Below are 18623 nucleotides of genomic sequence, written 5' to 3'. Positions count from 1 at the left end.
TTCATCATAGCCTCACACCCAGAGCCATAATGTCGGCGATGTGTGGAGCGGTTGTTGAGGGGATTAACACTGATTACCCATGGCCGACACAATAAATGCTTGAAATGAGGTAGGTGAAGGAGCAGGAGGTGATTCAAAGGACTCAGGAGGTGCAGTTGGCTTGTTGACTTGGCTGCTGATTCTGTAGTTGGAGAATTGAGAGACTTGGAGCTTGAGTTTGGGAACTCTGCTGGACATCTGGAGGTGTCTGTGTGGAAAACATTGTTGTAACACAGGTTGACTTAAATAGTGCAGTTCAGGCACTCAGGGGACACTGTGGTCGCAGAAGATGTCACAGCCTTCTGTAATGCCTGTGCCTAAGATGGAGCTTGCCACCCCGACCTCACCCCCTCACCTGCAGCTCTGTCTCCTCACCACTCTTGTTTCCAAGCCGAAGAGGCAACTTTTGCCTGCTGTGCCTCTTCCAGTGGGGGCTGCTGGGGAAAAGTCCCATTTGCAGTGTTCACTGATTTCTATAGTGGAAGTTCTCCCCAATTTGAGGCTGTGGTTGTTGGCTGGCTGAAATGGTGCTTTCCAAGGTGGTAGTGGACTCTCGTGGACCTGCAAAGCCTCGGATATTTGCTAATTGGCCTTTGTGGCCTATCTCTGCCGTAGTATTTAGCAGAAATAAACCACTGTGGTAGGATTTGTCCCCATTTTCTTGTCCCAGGGTGGCAGGGATGGCCATTCGAGGGGCAGTGTGTGAGATGGTCCTGGTCTTTATGGAGTTGGGTCTCTTCTTTCAGATTGCTGACAGGATACAGCTGAACTGCACTTACAAAGAAAGTGTTTTGAGAATTGACCACAGCTGTCCAGAGGGGAACAGGGGGTTTCCTGGGAGGCCTTTGCTGCCAGCTGGGCAGAGCTGGTTCTGGTTCCGTTGGGGGCTTTAGTGGAAGGAGACAGGGCAAGGCAAAGGTTGAGGATAGAGTCAGCAGGATGCAGGACTTGCTGCTGATTTGGACTGGGGAGCTAGGCTCCTGTCCAGAGTGTGGAAGCAATATTCAAAGGATGCCTGAGATGGTGCTCAAGTCTCAGTTATTAAGATCATGTTACAGAGGGTTGCTAAGAGATTTTAGAAGTTGAACTTCATCAGTTTTAATAAATTACATCCTATTTACCATGTGAGGAAACTGTTGACTGCTCCCTAACCTACTACTCCACCTTGGTTTGGGGTTTCGCCTGCTTTCAAGGCTGACCTAGAACTGCCCATAGCCTTGTTCTGGCCTTCCCTCTGTGGCCAGTTTCCAGACGCACCGGCTGTGTGTGCACCGTGCCTAGTGATGGCCTGGACTTTCAAGGAGTATATTCTAAAGATAAATCCAGGAAACAGGGATGTTTCTGTGCTATGGCATTTTTAGAAAAGGAAATTATAATAAAATTTATTTTGGACATGGCTGTTCGGGTCCTGTGAGTTAAGATTTTTAAAAAGTCTATTCAGAGATTAGAATTTTGGGGGAACTCTTAGCTTCTCAAAGAGTCGACGCTTTATTATGTTTTGTTACAACTGCTGCTGTGCTCTGTGCAGGTTTTACTTGTAATGGACACAAGGACAGAACAGACGTTCATTTTAAAGGTGAGTACAACGTGCACATTTAGTGAATTTAAAAAATGACTTTCAGCCGGGCGGTGGTGTCACGCGCCTTTAATCCCAGCACTCAGGAAGCAGAGGCAGGTGGAGCTCTGTGAGTTCGAGGCCAGCCTGGTCTACAGAGTGAGTTCCAGGACAGCCAGGGCTATACAATGAGACCCTGTCTTAAAAAAAAGAAAGAAAGAAAGAGAGAAAAGAAAAAGATTTTTAAAAAACTTAAAAAAAACCCATGATCTTCAAAGAAAAAGTAGTGTTTTCTCATGGTATTTGAGTGTTTTATGTTGATGGTGATCTATATTTCTGTTTTTCATAGTTGATGAACATGCTATAGTTCCTATTTGGGAAGTTTTACGTTAAAAAATGTGTGATATGAATGTATCCGAGGACCAAGTGTGTTCAGATGTGTTCCTTGGGACTCGTGAGGGTCGCACTGGGTCTCCTTGGGTTGTGGGAAGGGGTAACTGCCCTTGGCTTGTTCCTTGGCCAGAATTCAGTATGTAGTTAAATGAGTAACTTTCGAAATTGTTTTTGGAATGGGTTGTGATAGTATGTATTCGAAATATGTCCCGACTGAACATTCCCCTAGCACCCAAAAGGGAGGCTGCTTGTCTTGGGCATCCCCCTTTTTTGCTGGTCAGGCATGACAGATGGTCACATTGACATGTGAGAAGCCTGCCTCTTTTTGTGAACATTCCATGCCACCACACCCAATGGTGTTTACCCAGGTTTTAAAACCAGGGTTTAACACCAGAAAAATCTCCCATCCTTGTGGACATTAGTCGCTCGTGTTTGGAATAGAATTTAAAAGTTGCTGCTTCATCCAGGACGCATCTGGTGTCTGGAGAATGTGACTAGAACTGGTTGCTGCCTTAAAGACGTACATAAGGAAAATCAAACTTAGAGGTCGCAGAGATATAACTGTATGTCATCCTGATGACTTAGTTTGAGAGCATCGCTAATAAAAACACTGACCCACGTAATTGATTTTAATGGCAGCTTTGTGGCATCTTCTGTTGTCTGGATTCACGCCAGATGCCATCAGCAGAGCCTCCGGGGACTGAGGGGCACAGAGCAGCAGATGAGTGGTTTCTCTGAAGCCCGAGTAACTCGGATAGATTAGCGTGGTTGGTAAACACTGAACACAGCAGGCTCCAAAGGCAACCGCGGGTACAACTGACCTTTTTGTTCTCTGTCAGGGTCTGAGGAAGAGCAGCGAGTGCAGCAGGCACAGGAAGACCATCATCCCCCGCTGCGTGCCCAACATGGTGTGTCTGCACAAGTACATCATCTCGGAGGAGTCCGTGTTCCTCGTGCTGCAGCATGCTGAAGGTGGGTTGGCCGGTCCCACTGTGGCCAGGGTAGAGCGTCACCTGCCCTGTGCTCTGGTGTGGGTTCATAAGCCTGCTCAACCTCCTTGCTGTGAGTTTTGAGTAAAGAGGAAGACCCAGGTGACCAGCCAGCTCCACCTGAACGTGGGACAGTCCTAATGCGTGCCCTTTGCTCTGGAATTCCCCGACACGATGGGAACTTTAATGTGAGCGCCTGCTGAGCAAGCTGGCTTTATTTAGAGACCGAGTTCTGTTCCCTTGTCTGCACTAAAAAGCTGCACTTATGTTAGCGGACTAAAAAGCATCCCCTGCAGAATTAATTAATTGCTTCCTTTACAGGGAAAGCAAGGATGTTTGCTTAACATTCGACATTGCCTCACTTTTCTGATCTGAGCCCCGTGAACACAGCCGTTGGCACCTCATGCGAGTACAAAGCCGAGGTGCGGGCTCTGCCCTCAGCCACCTCCTAGGGAACCAGTGGTAGAAGGCTCTATGTTGATTTGGTTTTTACTGTTAATACTTGAATTTAAATAAATATTCTTTTATTTAGGTGACTACAGCATGCAAATATAAAATCACATAATGTATAATGCCTTTTGGTATGTAAACAACTGTTCTTAAAATAATGAAGAAAATTTAAATTATTTTCCATATTTCATGAAGGCATCCTTACTTTTATATTGGGAATACAAAACTTTATTTTACTAATAGGTGTAACATTTGAATTTAATACCCTTTTCTCAGAAAAAAAGAGGTACTTCTTTCTGGAATGAGGTCTCTCATGATAACTAATGCAAGATTTTTGATGGGGGCAATAAAGTACTAATATTGTTATCATGAAGTCCACACAAGATAACTACAGATGGAGGGGAGACCTCCATATGCAGTATTTAATAGGAAATTCAGAGGGGCTCCACGGTCTCACAGGTATTAAGAGAGTTAATTGCGTGTGTGAATTGGATAACTAATTCACCTTTGTTCAGACATTATAGACAGCTTTTATCTGAGGATACCAGTGCATTACAGACATTATTGAATTAGAGGTCATGTCATCTGATAGCAGAATACAGCCACCTCTGGTGTGGAACAAAATAACTTGCGTAGTAATAATCCATAATAATTTAGAACAAGGTCAGTAGGATGAAGGTAATTATGGCCAATATTCTATTACCCGGTGTGGATTATTCATGTTGGAGATTATCTGCGGCGAAGCTCCGACCCTCGCTTACCGCCGCTGTGTGCAGCTAAGCCTCCCTCCTCTTGGTTCCCCATGCTACACTTGTTTTGCTTCTGCTATCTTCCCTCCTACCTTTCAGAACTGAGACTGTAGCTGATGCTGCTTTAATGTGGTGTGCCAGGGTTACAGTGCGCTGATGTCAGGTCTCCTGCTCTTGGAAGCTGTCTTGACCAAAGGGAAACATGATTGAAGACTGTCATGGACTTGTAAATCTAGAAGGAACATCTCTCCTTTTCCAATGTCTGTGACTTAACTTTGTAGACGTCTGTCAGTGCAATAGTCTCCCTCAGTCCATCTGTCTGAACAGACTGATTGCGTGTGTGCTGCACAGGGAGCTGGGTTCCCAGCGAAGAAATCAGGGCAAGAGCCTGCCCTCTCAGAACCCGAGCTGCTGCTGTGGAGTCAGACAGGAGGAAGCAAAAAGCAACGAAGTTATAGATACAAGTGGGCCCTCCAGTCTGATCCTTAACACAGGGTGACCTAATGGGTCCCAGTGAAGGGGCTGCTCATGGACTCAAGGAGCCCACTCTGAAATGGGGACATTTGGGAGAGTTCCGAGTCACGAAACCCTTACCATTTGCACGTGGGCAGCGTGACAACAGAGTGTTTGATGAACGAGAAAGGAGACCGTGGTTGGGTTGTGGTTGTAGGTGAAGGACAGCAGTGATGCTGAGGGCTGTGGAGAAGTGGGCGGAGTCTGGTCCTGCAGGGTAAGGCCTGACTCACACTCCATGAGGTCACTCACTAGCTGTCATCCCAGAAGTAGGAGAAGGTCACTCCTGATGCAGCCCAGGTGTCACGAGACCCAATTTCAAACAAACAAACTAAAAAGGTCGCTCATTGTTGTGTGGAGGTGGTGTCATAGTTTGCTCTCTGTTGCTTTAACAGAAGAAACGAGGGGCAGAAAGGGTTTGTTCGTTCACATGTTGTGATTACATGCATCATGTCAGGGCAGGAACTCAGGGCAGCACGGAAGTCACAGAAGAGTGCTGCTTACTGACTTGCTCTTCGTGGCTTGCTCAGCCTGCTTTCTTATAGAGCCCAGGACCACTAGCCCAGGCATGGCACCACCCACCATGGGCTGGGCTCTCCCAAATTCATAATTAATCAAATAAATGCCCCCACAGACTTACCTACAGCTCAATCTGATGTAGGCAATTACTTATTTGACCCCCCCCCCAACCCCGTATGTTTAGGTTGATGTCAGTTGACACAAACTGTTCTGCACAGCTGGGCTGTAGTGAGCTAAGAACAGAGCAAGGGCTGATGTAGAGTCAGCGAAAGATGACGGACAGTGTGGTCTTCCCAGGTTTGGATCAAGCAGTAGAGTGAACTGGTTGCTAGCTGTGTGTGTTCTTTTACCCACTGTGGTCATTTTTGTGGTACCTCCATGGATGAAGATGTTGTGCACAGTTCCACACGGTAGAAGGAGAGCACCAACTCCTGCAGGTTGTCCTCCCCCTTCCACATGCATCGTGGCAACCCCCCACCCCTAAAGAAATAATTATAAAATGTCACGTTGTCAGTTTAAATAGTTCTGCTGAACTTAAAGTATTTATGATGTACAGATTTGGCTGCCCAGACCTTACAGAACTATCTGGAATGTGTGGAGTCTCTCACTCTCTGTTTTTACTGCAGCTAGAAGCTTCTTGAGAGCTTTCTGGGGGCACAGATATAGTTCTAACATAGCACTGAATAACACAGAAGAGTCTGCCTGCATGGAGCCCACACGGTGTTTCACAAGGAGCAGACAGCAAACACACAGGAGAAGACACGCGGATGGAAGAAACTGGGAGAACAGTACGCCAAGGGATGGGGGAGTTGTTCTCACTGGCGGTCACCATACTGAGAAACGGGCATTTGATGAGAGAGAAGGAACAGTGTGTGTTTGTGGGGAAGAGTGCCTCGGCAAGAGAAAATCACATAAGCCTGGAGCCAGGAGTGTGCTTGGTGGCTGAGCAGCAGCCAGATGAGGGTGGCTGAGCAGAGTAGGGGGAAGCTGGAAAGCAGGGCCCATGGTGTCTCACGGGCCACTTTCCCTGTTTGTGAGAACCCTGTTTGTGAGAACCTGACTGAGCAAGAGGAGCCATAGTTGGGGATGCTAAGCAGAGGAGTCAGCATAAGGGCCACTGTGGCTACTTTGTGGAAAGTGGTACTTGGTGACCAAACAGAAAAAAGGTACAAGAACAACTTGCAGGGTTTGCAGCAAACTATACCGAATTATGGTGCTTGGTGCTCACATTAGCCCATTCTGTTGCCCTGAGTAGACGCCTTAGGCACCTTAGCAAGAAGTTGTGTTCGGGACCATGGAACTAGAGTCTGTTTGGTCCTTGTGACCTCCCAGGGAAAGGCAGCACAGTGCTGGGCTCCTTTATAAGACAAGGCGGGAATGTGAGCCTAGGGTCCCTTGAGAACTGCAGTAATTCCTTCCCCAAAGGTGAGCTCCTGCTGGCAGCACTCTCAAAGGTCTCCATCTCTTAGTAGCCCCACACTGGGACCTAAGTCGTAGCCTGTGATCTGTGGGAGGCCCGCTTCGTCCATGTCCAGACCACAGCAGTGCTGGTGTGTGCTGGTGTGTGCTGGTGTGTGCTGGTGTGTGCTGGTGTGTGCTGGTGTGTGCTGCTATGTACTGCTGTGTGCTGGTGTTAGGATGTTTGTTAGCATCTGAAAGTCTGTGCCCATACTCACTTTCTGTTGTTTGCATTTCAAAGGTAGAACTGACTGACAAGATTCCCGGGGTCATTGGCTTAAAACATTGAAAAGGGGCCTTTAGCAAGTTGTAGGGAAAACCAGAGCTTCAGTTTTGGACATAGGAATTGGAGATAGTGTGTGTGCATGTATGTCAACTGTAGAGAGCTGTCCACATTGTGCTGTTGAGACAGGGTTTCTTACTTGGAGTTTGCCCGGGAGGCTGGTCTGGCTAGCCCGCAAGCCCCAGGGATCCTCCAAGTGCTGGGGTAGCAAGCATACCGCCACTGCCCCCAGCTTCTATGAGGGCTTCCAAGATCGCCTGGCAAGCACTTTTCTGACTGAGCCAGTTCCTAATTTTTGGGATGCTTATTAATACCAAGACAGAAGTGGCTACAACAGAAGCGTTGTCAGGAGGGCCGCAGGAGTCACAGGTGTCTTAGTGGTAGAGACTTGCCTAGCTTACTTACAGTCCTGTGTCCAAGAGCAAGCTTAGAAGACAGGCTTCAAGCATTCACTTCTTTTTAATGCTCTCCTTAACTCTGCTTGAGGGAGCAAGGCGGGGAAACAGTTCAGTCAAGGCTGTAAGTGTTAGCGTCCCTGAGATGGAAGCCTGGTGACCAGCGGAATGCTCAGTGTGTGGAAGGGTCTCAGGATAAAAGGGACGAGCAGGTTAGAAGCCCAGGCTATGAGAGCAGAGCAGACCGTGAAGGAACTTCTCCACCAGACCTCTTTCTATTATCTGAGTTTCAAATTATTAGCACACGGACTCTAGCTCCATAGACGTGAAGAGAGCCTTCCTGTTTGTGCTGATGCTCAGCCCTGGCCCTAGAAGCAGATGCTTCTTTTCTCCTATGGGCATAGTCTCCTTCTGTGCCCCAGCTCCATCGTGCTGAGATAACAGGCCTGAGCCACCATGCCCGGTATGCCTGTTTTTGTGTTTTAATGTAAACAGGTCTTAATGTTGCCTCTGGTCTGCTTGTCATCTTAGCAATGTACACGAGATACCTTTCTGAGTGTAAACAGAGCTGTGTTATAAAAGGTCATGTACACTGTGTGGTGGCACACACTTGGCACCCCAGACTCAAGAGGCAGAGTCAGGCACATACCTGTGAGTCCAAGGCAGACTGGTCTACACAGTGAGTTCCAGGCCAGGGCTAGGTAGAGTGCACAGTGAGGTGGACGGACTGACTCTGTCTCTGTCTCTCTCTCTTTCGAAGAAAGAGTTCTCTGGGTGTAGTGGTACCCAAAATCCCAGATTGAGGCAGGAGGATTATAAACTCAAAGCCAGTCTGGAATACAGAGCAAGGACTAGTCAATGAGTGTGAATTCTGTCTCCCCGTCACCAGTTCTGTGACCTTGGACACACTGCTTAGCCTCTGTGCCTCAGTTTCTTTGTTTGCAAAATAGAGACAAGGTGACTATGCACTTAGTAGGACCTACAGAAGATTAAATTGCCACATATGTACAGCACTCAGGGTGGCAGACGCATGGCGAGCATGCATGTCTCTCAGGGTAGAGGTGTGTGGCGAGCATGCATGTCTCTTAGAGTGGAGGTGTGTGGTGAGCATGCATGTCTCAGGGTGGAGGTATGTGGTGAGCATGCATGTCTCTTAGGGTATCAGATGTGTGGTGAACATGCATGTCTCTTAGGGTGGTAGGCATGTGGTGAGCATGCATGGCTGCAGATTGGTACTTCACATTTCCCATGATGCAACTCTTTCTCTCCTACTTGCATTGTGAACTGTTCAGTTACTTGCATGTATGTATCTTTGTGCATTTTTATTTTGTTTTGTTTTTAATAATTATTTGTAGGGCAGATGTCTTGAAGTGGGAATTTCTAGGTCAAAGGTGACTTTTCCCATTGCTCTAGGAATATCATCTGTGTTAAATCCAAGTTCTAATTCCACTCAGGCAAGTTCACATATTTACTGTGCAGTCTTGTAGAAAACCAATAAATTAAAATGAGAGACAGAGGGGTTTAATTAAACGTTATGAGTTACTATTTTGTAGCTTAAGATGGTTCAATAATTGCAATTTCCTATGCTTCAAAGGGGTCTAGAAAATATCACTTATGCTTGATGTGCGAATGATCAATATTTCGGGTATTCTCTACTTATGTTAGAGATTTAATGACCTACAGTTTTTAGGTAATGTTGTTGTCATGACGATGTTGATTGGGGGTGTACATTTGTTAGGGTGCGTCTTGATTCTGAAGAAAGCAGACCATGCTCAGTGTTGCAGGAAAGATTTGTCCTGGTTGTGTGATTCACGGTTAGCGGTGCAGGAGAGCATGTGATCTGTATCGAACTCTGCTCCATGCCGGCTGCCGAGAGTGAAGCTGGAGGCGCCAGGACAGCCCCTTTCCTGCCTGGAAACCTGGTTTTTATAATTCATGTTAGGGAACTTGTGTGAGCCCAGAAGGTTCCAAAAACACCAACAGTCACATTCAAGATTGTTACCCAATGGTGAAAACAGTGGAAATTAAACAGGATGGTATGATGATTAATAAAATGACTAATTGCTAATGTCTAGTCCAGGCAGCTTGCTGACAGAGCTGCTGTGTTGTTCCTTGCCTGCAGAGGGCATTCTGGTAGGGCAATGCAGCAGCCAGCACGTGAACCTTAGAGATACTCACGCTCCCCAGCCCACTGTCACATACATGGTGGTGATCTCAGGACCTGTGCCCCAGCTAGAGGCAGGGGATTGAGATCCAGGGTCTTCTCATCTACATGCCAGTCGCAGGCCAGCCTGGCTATAGAGGACCTGTCTCTTTCTTGATGACTCTCACTTCCGGGGGCCTGGCTTGGTGACGTGTCTAGAGATGGCCAGTGGTTTACTATTTTAAATAATTCTTACAGTAAAAGACTGGAGACTATACTGGAGAATATTCAGTAGCAAAGGAGTGTTTAGCTGTTTTATAAACCTGCCATGTGGCCGTGCTGTGCCATTTAAACTCATTTTCCCGTGAAAATGTTTGTACGACGCCATGTTAGTCATGAGTGAAAGCTTGAGAATAAAGGAGTGGGCAGTAGTGTCTGTCTCTGGTGGGAGCAGAGATGGCGCTGAGTTTTGTGCCTTCTGCTTTTCTTACTATTGGGTATCTGCTAAGAATTTTGCAGTAAAGCCATATGTTGTATCATAGGAAGAGCGCATGAGTCCTTATACCTAATACAATTTGTATTTACGGACATTTTCAACAAAAGCTTCTTAAAAACCTTATAAAGATGTCATATATTTATAGCTCAGTTTAATAACTACTTATTAAATGTGTTTTACAAAGCTAGGTAGAATTCTTTCCTGCAGCTGTGAAGGTCTTGCTGTCCATGAGAGGAGATAGCGGTAAAATGACAGAGTGCTGCAGTGTGAGAGGGAAGGAGTAGCACATGGCTTAGGGCATGCGTGACTTCTGCCTGCTGAAGCCGTTCTCAGAGGCTGGTAAAACATATTAAATTCTTAGTGTCTTAGTCACTGCTCTGTAACAGACACCATGACCATGGCTGCTCTTATAAAAGAAAGCAGTTACGGTTTCAGAGGTTAGTCATTGTCATCATGGTTTAGAGCATGATGTCATGCATGGTGCTATAGCTGTGACTGAGAGTTACATGCTGATCCAGCTGGGAGGGGAGGAGGGAGAGAGGCTGACCAGTTACAGCTATAGCTAAGCATTCAAAATCATACACCTATGAGGGCCATTCTTTATTCAAACCACCACATTCCAATTCCTGCTCCCCATAGGCTTGTAGCCATATCATCATGCAAAAACGCATTTGGTCTAACTTCAAAAGTCCCGATAGTCTTTCAGGATCTCAACACTGTTTGAAAGTCCCAAGTCTCTTTTGGAATTCATGCAATCTCTTAACTGTAATCCCCTGTAAAGTCAAAATAAAAAAGCAAATCACATACTTCCAAAATAAAATGGTGGTGAATTTATGTCACCATTCCGAAAGGGAGGAAAGGAGGCCCAGTGAGGAAGCCCCATACTAAGACTGAAAACCAGCTGGGCAAACTCCAAACTCCACGTCTCCATAGCTGATGTCAAAGGGCTCTTCAGTTCTCCAACTCCTTTCAGCTTTGTTGACTGCAGCACATTTCTGTCTGAGCTGGTTCCACACCTGGTCTGCAGCTCTCCTTGGCAGGTAGTCCACAGCTCTGGCATCTCCAACATCTTAGGCTCTCCAGTGAAATCCAGGCTCCACCTTCACAGCCTCACACAGTGGTTACTGTTGTCAAAAGATTGCGGCACTCAATTGAAAGTCAGGGTGGACCCTTAAATGTTAGTGTGTATACAGGGAGCTCGGAAGTCCTGAATGCACTCTACAGAGGACAGGAGACGTGCAGGAGACTGCCTGTGCTGTCCTCAAAGTGGGGGTAACTTACTGCGTGGGGCAGAGAAAAAGAGAGGTGAGGCTTTGGGACTGACACTGGCAGTCACAGCCTGCACTGCTCTCCTTGTGGGGTGCAGGGCAGGGTGGTTTGCGGCTTTCTGAAGTCCTTGAAGGGAACCGTGAGGTAGAAGCTTCCTGGACGGGTTTAATGACTTTATACTTGTGGTCAGTTGCTCATGATTATTTATTTTGATCTAGCTGCCTTGGTATATGATGCCCAACTGCAGATGAAAACCGATCTGAAAGTTCACCCTCTTTGTTTAAGTAGGGAGGCTCATTTTAACTCCTTCTTTTTAAGAATTGATGTATGTATTTGTTGTGTGTGTGGACATGCACATTGTGGTATGCTTGCAGGGAGGGCGGTTGCAGAAGCTGTTCTCTACCCTTGTGTGTCCCTGGGATTGAACTCAGCTTCTCACAGACTTGGCAGCAGCTGAGCCCTCCCGCTTGTCCTGACCCCCTTTCACTTCCCAGTTTTGGGAGCCATCTCTGTCTTCACTGAGGGCGCATTTGTAACTCCACTTGTTGAGATGTTGGCGCCAGGTTTAGTGAACTTTTCTTTTGGTATGATTTTTAATTATTAAGTGTTTAATCCATTATGGTTTCTGTGATTTTTTTTTTAAAATGTAGATTCTAGTTAGGCAACCTCTCTAATTTTGAGTTTTTAATGCTTAAAATAAGAAGAAATCTATAGTAAGCAACTACCTAGTCAGCATTGTTGGGACATATTGGGTTATTTCATGTCCATTTGATGTCTGTGGTCTCACTTCTGCGATATCAGTGGGCTCTGGGTCCAGAGGTGTGTATGGGAACACACTGCCAGGGTGTTCTTTTCTCAGGGGCACACCTTATGAAGAGTTGCCCAGCTAATTTTCCCCAGTTGTATTTGTTCATACAAAAAACATGACATGTACCAGGGGCAGAAGATGGTAAAATAAACATGTCGCTTATGAAGGCATAATTATATACCAGCTGTCAGATCCCCCTCCAGTTCTGGACTGGGCATCCTCAGAATGGAGCGGTGCTGTTGATCGCTGTATACTATAGTGGACAGTTTTAAGTAGCAAATTATCTTTAAAAAAAAGTCTTTAATTGATAAGTTTTGACCTAAGCAGAAGACTAAATAATGTTTAACTTAAAGATTTTAACTTTGTGGGGATTACAACTAATTCCCTTTATAGGAAGAAATAGGTTGTAATTTTTAAAAAAATAATTGGCATCAGGAGATGCCCTTGTATCGTACTTGCAGTAGTACTTAGCAGTAGTACTCGCAGTAGTACTTAGCAGTAGTACTCACAGTAGAACTTAGCAGTAGTACTTAGCAATAGAACTTAGCAGCAGTACTTAGCAATAGAACTTAGCAGCAGTACTTAGCAGTAGAACTTAGCTGCAGTGAGCTCTAGAGAAGAGTGTCACATTTTATTGCACTAACTTCTCTGACAACACGTTGGATCTTTGATATTAATGAACTTATTTTTCGTTAATTATTAATACTTATCTTTTTTCCCGTGGCTTAAGTATGGACCAGTGTGGATCTTAATTCTTGCTGTTGCACTTGTTCACAGGTGGCAAGCTCTGGTCCTACATCAGTAAATTTCTAAACAGAAGTTCTCAGGAAAGCTTCGACACTAAGGAAACGAAACCGTGCTTGCCGCACCGTGTCTGCCTGCAGCAGCCAAGTGCCAGTCCCCAGGACAGCAGTAGCTTCGAGTCTAGAGGGAGCGACATGGGGGGCATGCTGAAGGTCCTGCCACTGAAGGCGAGTCTCACCCTGAGTTCTCAAGAGGACAGCAACCAGGAAGACGACGGCCAGGACAGCTCTCCCAAATGGCCTGACTCAGGGTCCAGCTCCGAGGAGGAGTGCACAGCTGGCTACCTGACGCTGTGCAATGAGTACGGGCAGGAAAAGATAGACCTGGGGTCTTTGAATGAGGAGTCTGTCATACAGCCCGAAGGGAAGAGTGCGGATACCCAGGCTGCTTTGAGTTTCCCAGCACCCCTTGCTGTTGATAGTGTGAGCCCTAGCACTCAGCTCAAGTTCTTCCCTGGTGATGAGGATCCAGGAGCAGCTTATTCCCCTCAGACGTCCCATTCCCTCACCATGTCGAAAAACAGCCCTATGGAGTTCTTTAGGATTGACAGTAAGGACAGCACAAGTGAACTCCTGGGACTGGATTTTGGCGAGAAGCTGCACAGTCTGAAGCCAGAGCCTTTGAAAGCGCTCTTTACCCTTGCAGATGGAGACAGAGAAAGCAAGGGGCAGACTGACGCTCAGGACTCCATCAGCAGGGGCTCAGATGACTCCGTTCCGGTCATTTCATTCAAAGAAGCTGCTTTTGAGGATGTCTGTGGTGCTGAGGAAGGAAGGCCCGACCTTCTGGTAAACCTGCCTGGTGAACTGCAGCCAACCAGAGAGGCTTCAGCAATGGACCCCACTAAGTTTTCACAGGCCGGTGCGGGCAGGCTGGAAAGTAAACTGATGGGAGCCCCGGATGTTTTATGCCTCAGGCTGAGTTCTGAACAGTGCCACGGCCTGGGGAAAGAAGGCCAAGAGGAACTGAGTGATCCCACTAGGTCCCTGGCCTGTGGTGTGACCCCTAAGCACCATGTTCAGGCAGATCTTGGGGTGTTGTTCACAGCTGCTGTTGATCGCAGTAGCCTAGGAGACCAGTTTCTGTTAACCAGTTCATATCCTGAGTCTGAAGGGCTGGGACAAGTGGAGGCAGTGGTCACTGCACATGACACGGGAGAAAGCCACATCTCTAGTCCACGCTCAGGTGCACACACAGACAGTGCCACAGTGGAGGAAGTGTTACTGTTCACAGAGCAGGCTAAAGAGGAACCACGCTCTCTGTTTCAGAGAGACTCTGAGACCAAGGAGCAAAGTGTGCTAGCCCTGGGAGGAGAGAAGGAGATCCACCAGATTTTTGAGGCCCTTGATAAGAAACTAGCAGTGAGCTCCAGGTTCTTCATCCCAGAGGGCTGCATTCAGAGATGGGCAGCTGAAATGGTGGTAGCCCTTGACGCCTTGCACAGGGAGGGGATTGTGTGCCGTGATCTGAACCCAAACAACATCTTATTGAATGATGGAGGTCAGGAACTTGCGCAAATGCATTTCTTTTTATTCGCTGTTGCTTCCAATTAACTGAGTAGGCGTTTTATCTTGTAATTAGTATCTTCATTTCCTGTCTAGAGCTTCATTATCAGTGCGGCAAATTCACCCCCAGTAATAGCTTCTAGTACTTAATGATGCCATTATTCTTAATGATACTGTTTTTAGCTACAAAAGGAGTAATTACAGTTCGCTTCTGCAGAAAATGGAAGAGAAAAATGTTTTGATTTCTCCTGTCGTTTTGTTTTTAGGACACATTCAGCTAACGTATTTTAGCAGGTGGAGTGAGGTTGAAGATTCCTGTGACAGCGATGCCATAGCGAGAATGTACTGTGCCCCAGGTTAGAGCAATCTCCTCAAACGCTTCACTTGAAAAGGTGGCTCGGTGGCTCTTCCTTCTCTGTACAAGTTGTGTTTTGTACTGGCAGTTGACGTATGTGTTGGGTCTGCTCATTCATCCTTCAGCCCTCCAAAGAAGAAACATAAGGGATTGAGCTGTCTGTGGCCCAGAGGTGTGTGTGTGTGTGTGTGTGTGTGTGTGTACATGCACACATGTGTACACTTACTGCCCTTGTTAAAAGCATTTATGTATCTTCGGAAACTCATTGCATTCTTTGAAGCGTCTGAAGCAAGGCCGTAGGTCCCCTGAGCCTCTTCACATGGGTGAGCTTTATTAAGTTTTCTCAAGATGTCAGTGACATTCCCAAGGCTGACAGTGGATAAAATGAGTTCTTTTGATGCAGTATGCCTTCAGGGATGAACTGTTCTTGAAGTTGGGAATATGTTTTAAGACATTCTATATTTGAGACCATAATAAACACGCTCCCCTACTTTAAAAGGGCCCGTGTACTTGACTCAAGTCTCTCTTGCCCTTCCTGCCTGCTCGTTATTTTTGAACATTACAGATGTATTGCTGTGGCCATCAGGGCCTCTGGAGGCAGCCATAGCTGAGCTTATAGATTGGATTTGAGTTACTCTCTTGTCAGAGCAAGCGGGCTCTGTCCAAGTCCACAGCTTCCTCTCTTGTCCCAAGCATGTGTCTCTCGAGGAGGAGTTTAGTCATTACCTGCCCGCTGGCCGCCAAGTGTTGCAGCCGATGGAGCAGACAGCATGCACTAGGTTTAGCTTGTCTTAGCTCACCACCGGGTTGCTGTTCCCTTGTTGGGCTCAGCTTTGTGGGAAATGATCATGAGGAATGCCAAGAGCTGATCACTGTTAGGGAAACCTTCGTTGTTAAGAGTGACTGGGCTGAGGAAAGGCAAGTTTTCAACTCATAATGCAAATCCTCGGACTTCGTACCCAAACAGCTGCTCGGGAAATGACACTGTTGTAGTTACTGGAGTCAGGAGAAATGTAGTGAAATCCCTTGACCCCGAGTTCATAGGCAACAGGTTCTAATTTGGTGCCCGCTAGCACGAGCATGTTTATTAATTACACTGGATTCTGGGCGTGTTAGAACCACCTTAGGACAGGGAGGCCCTGTGAGTGCAGTGTGCCCCATGCTGAAGTGGGGTCCAGTGCTGTGTGTTAGAGCTGAAGGCTGTGGTGTTGCCGTTCCGGATGCTGTTGCTGCCTGCGCAGCTGGGGTTTCCCTTCCGAAAAGTGGCTGTTGGGCTGTTTTGCCACCAGAGCACATCAAGGCCAGCTCACTTTAGCATCTGAGAGCGTCTATATGTCGGGATAAAACTATTCCATATACACTCTTGGTCTCAGGTACTGACTGCCTGTGTTTACCGGTTTCCAAGTCCTAACTTGGTTTCTCCGGGAGTGCCACTCCTCAATTTGGCCAGCAGGTGGCAGTGCACCATTAATGGATTCTTTCCTCTCTGCAGTCCTCTTCCAGGCTGTTGTCCTTCACAGTGTTTGGGGGGAAAATCCAGCCAAACTGTAGTCCAAACAGAGGCTTTGTTGTAATTGTTTGCATGAAAGAATTGCACCTTCCAGCTGCTTAGTTGCTCAGTGCACGAGCAGCAGGGGAGTCCCTCCAGCCCTTGGACAGATCAATGTTACAACAAGGAGAAACAGACCGGGAGCAGCCTTACCAAAGAGTGGTTCTGTCCTTCCCGCTAACACAACCTCAAGCCCGGAGAGGCAGGCAAGTGAGGTGCAGAGCCCACTTAGAGCCACCCAGCAGTGCTGCCTGTGAGCAGATCGGCTTCCTTCTCACTGGGAGGGAGCAGTGGTAATGGGCCAGTGTTTCAGTGTGTGCTGACCATCCAGCAGAAAGTAAAGGTCAGAGGGCAAGGAGGAGCTTTGCCTGCTCTCTGCTTATACAGCTCACCTGCTCCTCCCCCTTCCCGGGAATCCTTAGCACCTGTTTGTCCGAAAACCATCACCCACTTGCCTGTGCTTTATCCCATCAGTGTATCCTTTTATCTTGTGGATTGTGCCTTGATATTTTGAGAAAAATTTCCAGTAACAGATTCGATTTACATGGACAGAAACTTGAGCAAATGCCAGACTAGCAGGGGGGCCATTATTCTGTTCTATAAATAAGTTTAGACCAGAAAACACTCACAGAAACCTGGGAATCAACATGTTTTGGTCTAATTGAGGGGAAAGGGAAGATAGATAAATTTTGAAATGCAAATGATCACCTTCTGTTATTTAAGAATTGCTTCTGCCAACTTTGTGATCTTAGATGTAAAGTCACAGCCCCCCAGCCACGCGCACCACTGAGGCAGTTCAGGGCTCACAAGTTTTCTCAATAAAACTAAGAACTTAAAAAATAAATTGCCCTCTTATGTTAAAGAAAACAGATCCAACAACACAAAGACAAAAACCGCGGAGCTGTCTCTGTCTCCGTCTCTGAAAAAGCCGGCCCTTAAATGGCTGCAGCTGCGTCTCCATCAAGAGGGTCTTGAGAATACGAATTCATGCACCAGACCCAGCCCTGTGTTCAGAAGCGTCCTTTCAGAGGCGTCTTGCTCCTTCGGGTATCCAGCAAGGTCTTACTAAACAGGCATCACTTACTGTAAATGGTTCCTTTCGTGCCAGGGCAGAAAGAGAAGAAAGCGGAGCAGTGGTGCGTCAGGTAGACAGGGCCGCAGCACGGTCCCCCTCCAGGCACCCCCCTCCCTCAGGAGCTCCTGGGAGCACCGGGAGAGAAGCCAGGGTGCTGCACACCTCTCTGCAGATTGCTTGGTTGTAGCAACTCTGATTTTATTTCTAATGCTACAGAAACCACAACTTCTCCAAGCTTTTGGCCCAAGGATTTGAAACATTTCTTCACTTGGTAGCACAGAATAATTTTGGTTACGGCATTTTTAGTGTAATAAGAAAATCAAATACGATGTTGCGGGCTGCAGTTAGTGTTTTCTTAGCAGTCTCGACTCTCACCATCAAAGGCAGCAGGAAATAGAAGGTACACTCTTACCCCATGAAATACAAAGGCTGGTTGAAAATTGAGTGTGTAAGTGAGCAGGGTCAGTCATGCGTTAGTTACTAAGCTAATATCCTCCCTCACATTCCCATTGTCCCCTCAGACAGATCCCTGTGTGACCCTCACTCTTATTTTCCACCCCATTAGGAGGCTTTAAGTTTTTATTTATTTATTTGAGACAGGGTTTCTATGTAGCTTTGGAGCCCGTCCTGGAGCTCTTGTAGACCAGGCTGACCTCAAACTCACAGAGATCTGCCTGTTTCTGCCGAGTGCTAGGATTAAACCATCGCCTGGCTGTGAAGCTTTAATTTTAAATACTTGAAATCTACATTGATATTTCTTGCAGAATCCTTATGGTCCTGGAGAATTTATAGTGAGCGTGTGCATGGGTTGAAGAAGCCCCACCGTATTTTTCACTGCAGCCCCTCTCCACGCTCCCAGATGTCAAATGACAGCTTCGCTTCCTTGGTCAGGCGATTTCACACTTGAGGACAGTTCACAGCTGACAGCAAAAAGTGGAACACACAGAAGTATGCTGCAAAGCGACTGCAGACTTCAGTGTGGAGCATGACAGTCACGTGCTTCCTTCCCACACTCCCCCAGCCCCCTGCAGTTAGTCCAGGAATACATTCAGGGCAGGAGTCCCTTTGACCTTCTCTATGATATGTTTCCCTGCTATCTCTTTCTTGCCAAGTGTGGTGCTCAGCAGTATAGCCAGGTGTTTGATAGGAGAGTCATCCCAGGGAAGGTGTGAAAGTATGGAGACCACCAGATACCTGTGGTGTAGCTTCAGGTGATGCTTGTGATGTAGATTCAGGTGCCCTGAGCATTGCTGGTCCCAGATGTGGAGACCACTGG

The 18623-nt window shown here is 46.9% G+C and overlaps 1 protein-coding gene across 9 annotated transcripts in view; it reads left to right on the top strand.

The window, feature by feature from the left end:
- Nucleotides 1-18623, top strand: part of Rps6kc1 (ribosomal protein S6 kinase C1) — a 190815-nt gene that overhangs the window by 101134 nt on the left and 71058 nt on the right. For 7 of the 9 annotated variants that reach the window (XM_057770939.1, XM_057770940.1, XM_057770937.1 and 4 more), the window contains 4 exons: nt 1568-1615; nt 2827-2959; nt 12837-14363; nt 14635-14724. In XM_057770939.1, coding sequence (XP_057626922.1) covers nt 1568-1615; nt 2827-2959; nt 12837-14363; nt 14635-14724 — 1798 coding nt within the window. The remainder of the gene's footprint in view (nt 1-1567; nt 1616-2826; nt 2960-12836; nt 14364-14634; nt 14725-18623) is intronic. The other 2 variants (XM_057770945.1, XM_057770944.1) reach the window with 2 other exon arrangements.

Source organism: Chionomys nivalis, chromosome 5 (assembly GCF_950005125.1).
Source record: "Chionomys nivalis chromosome 5, mChiNiv1.1, whole genome shotgun sequence".
In the NCBI taxonomy this organism is placed as follows: domain Eukaryota; kingdom Metazoa; phylum Chordata; class Mammalia; order Rodentia; family Cricetidae; genus Chionomys; species Chionomys nivalis.
This window is presented reverse-complemented; position numbering and strand designations above follow the sequence as displayed.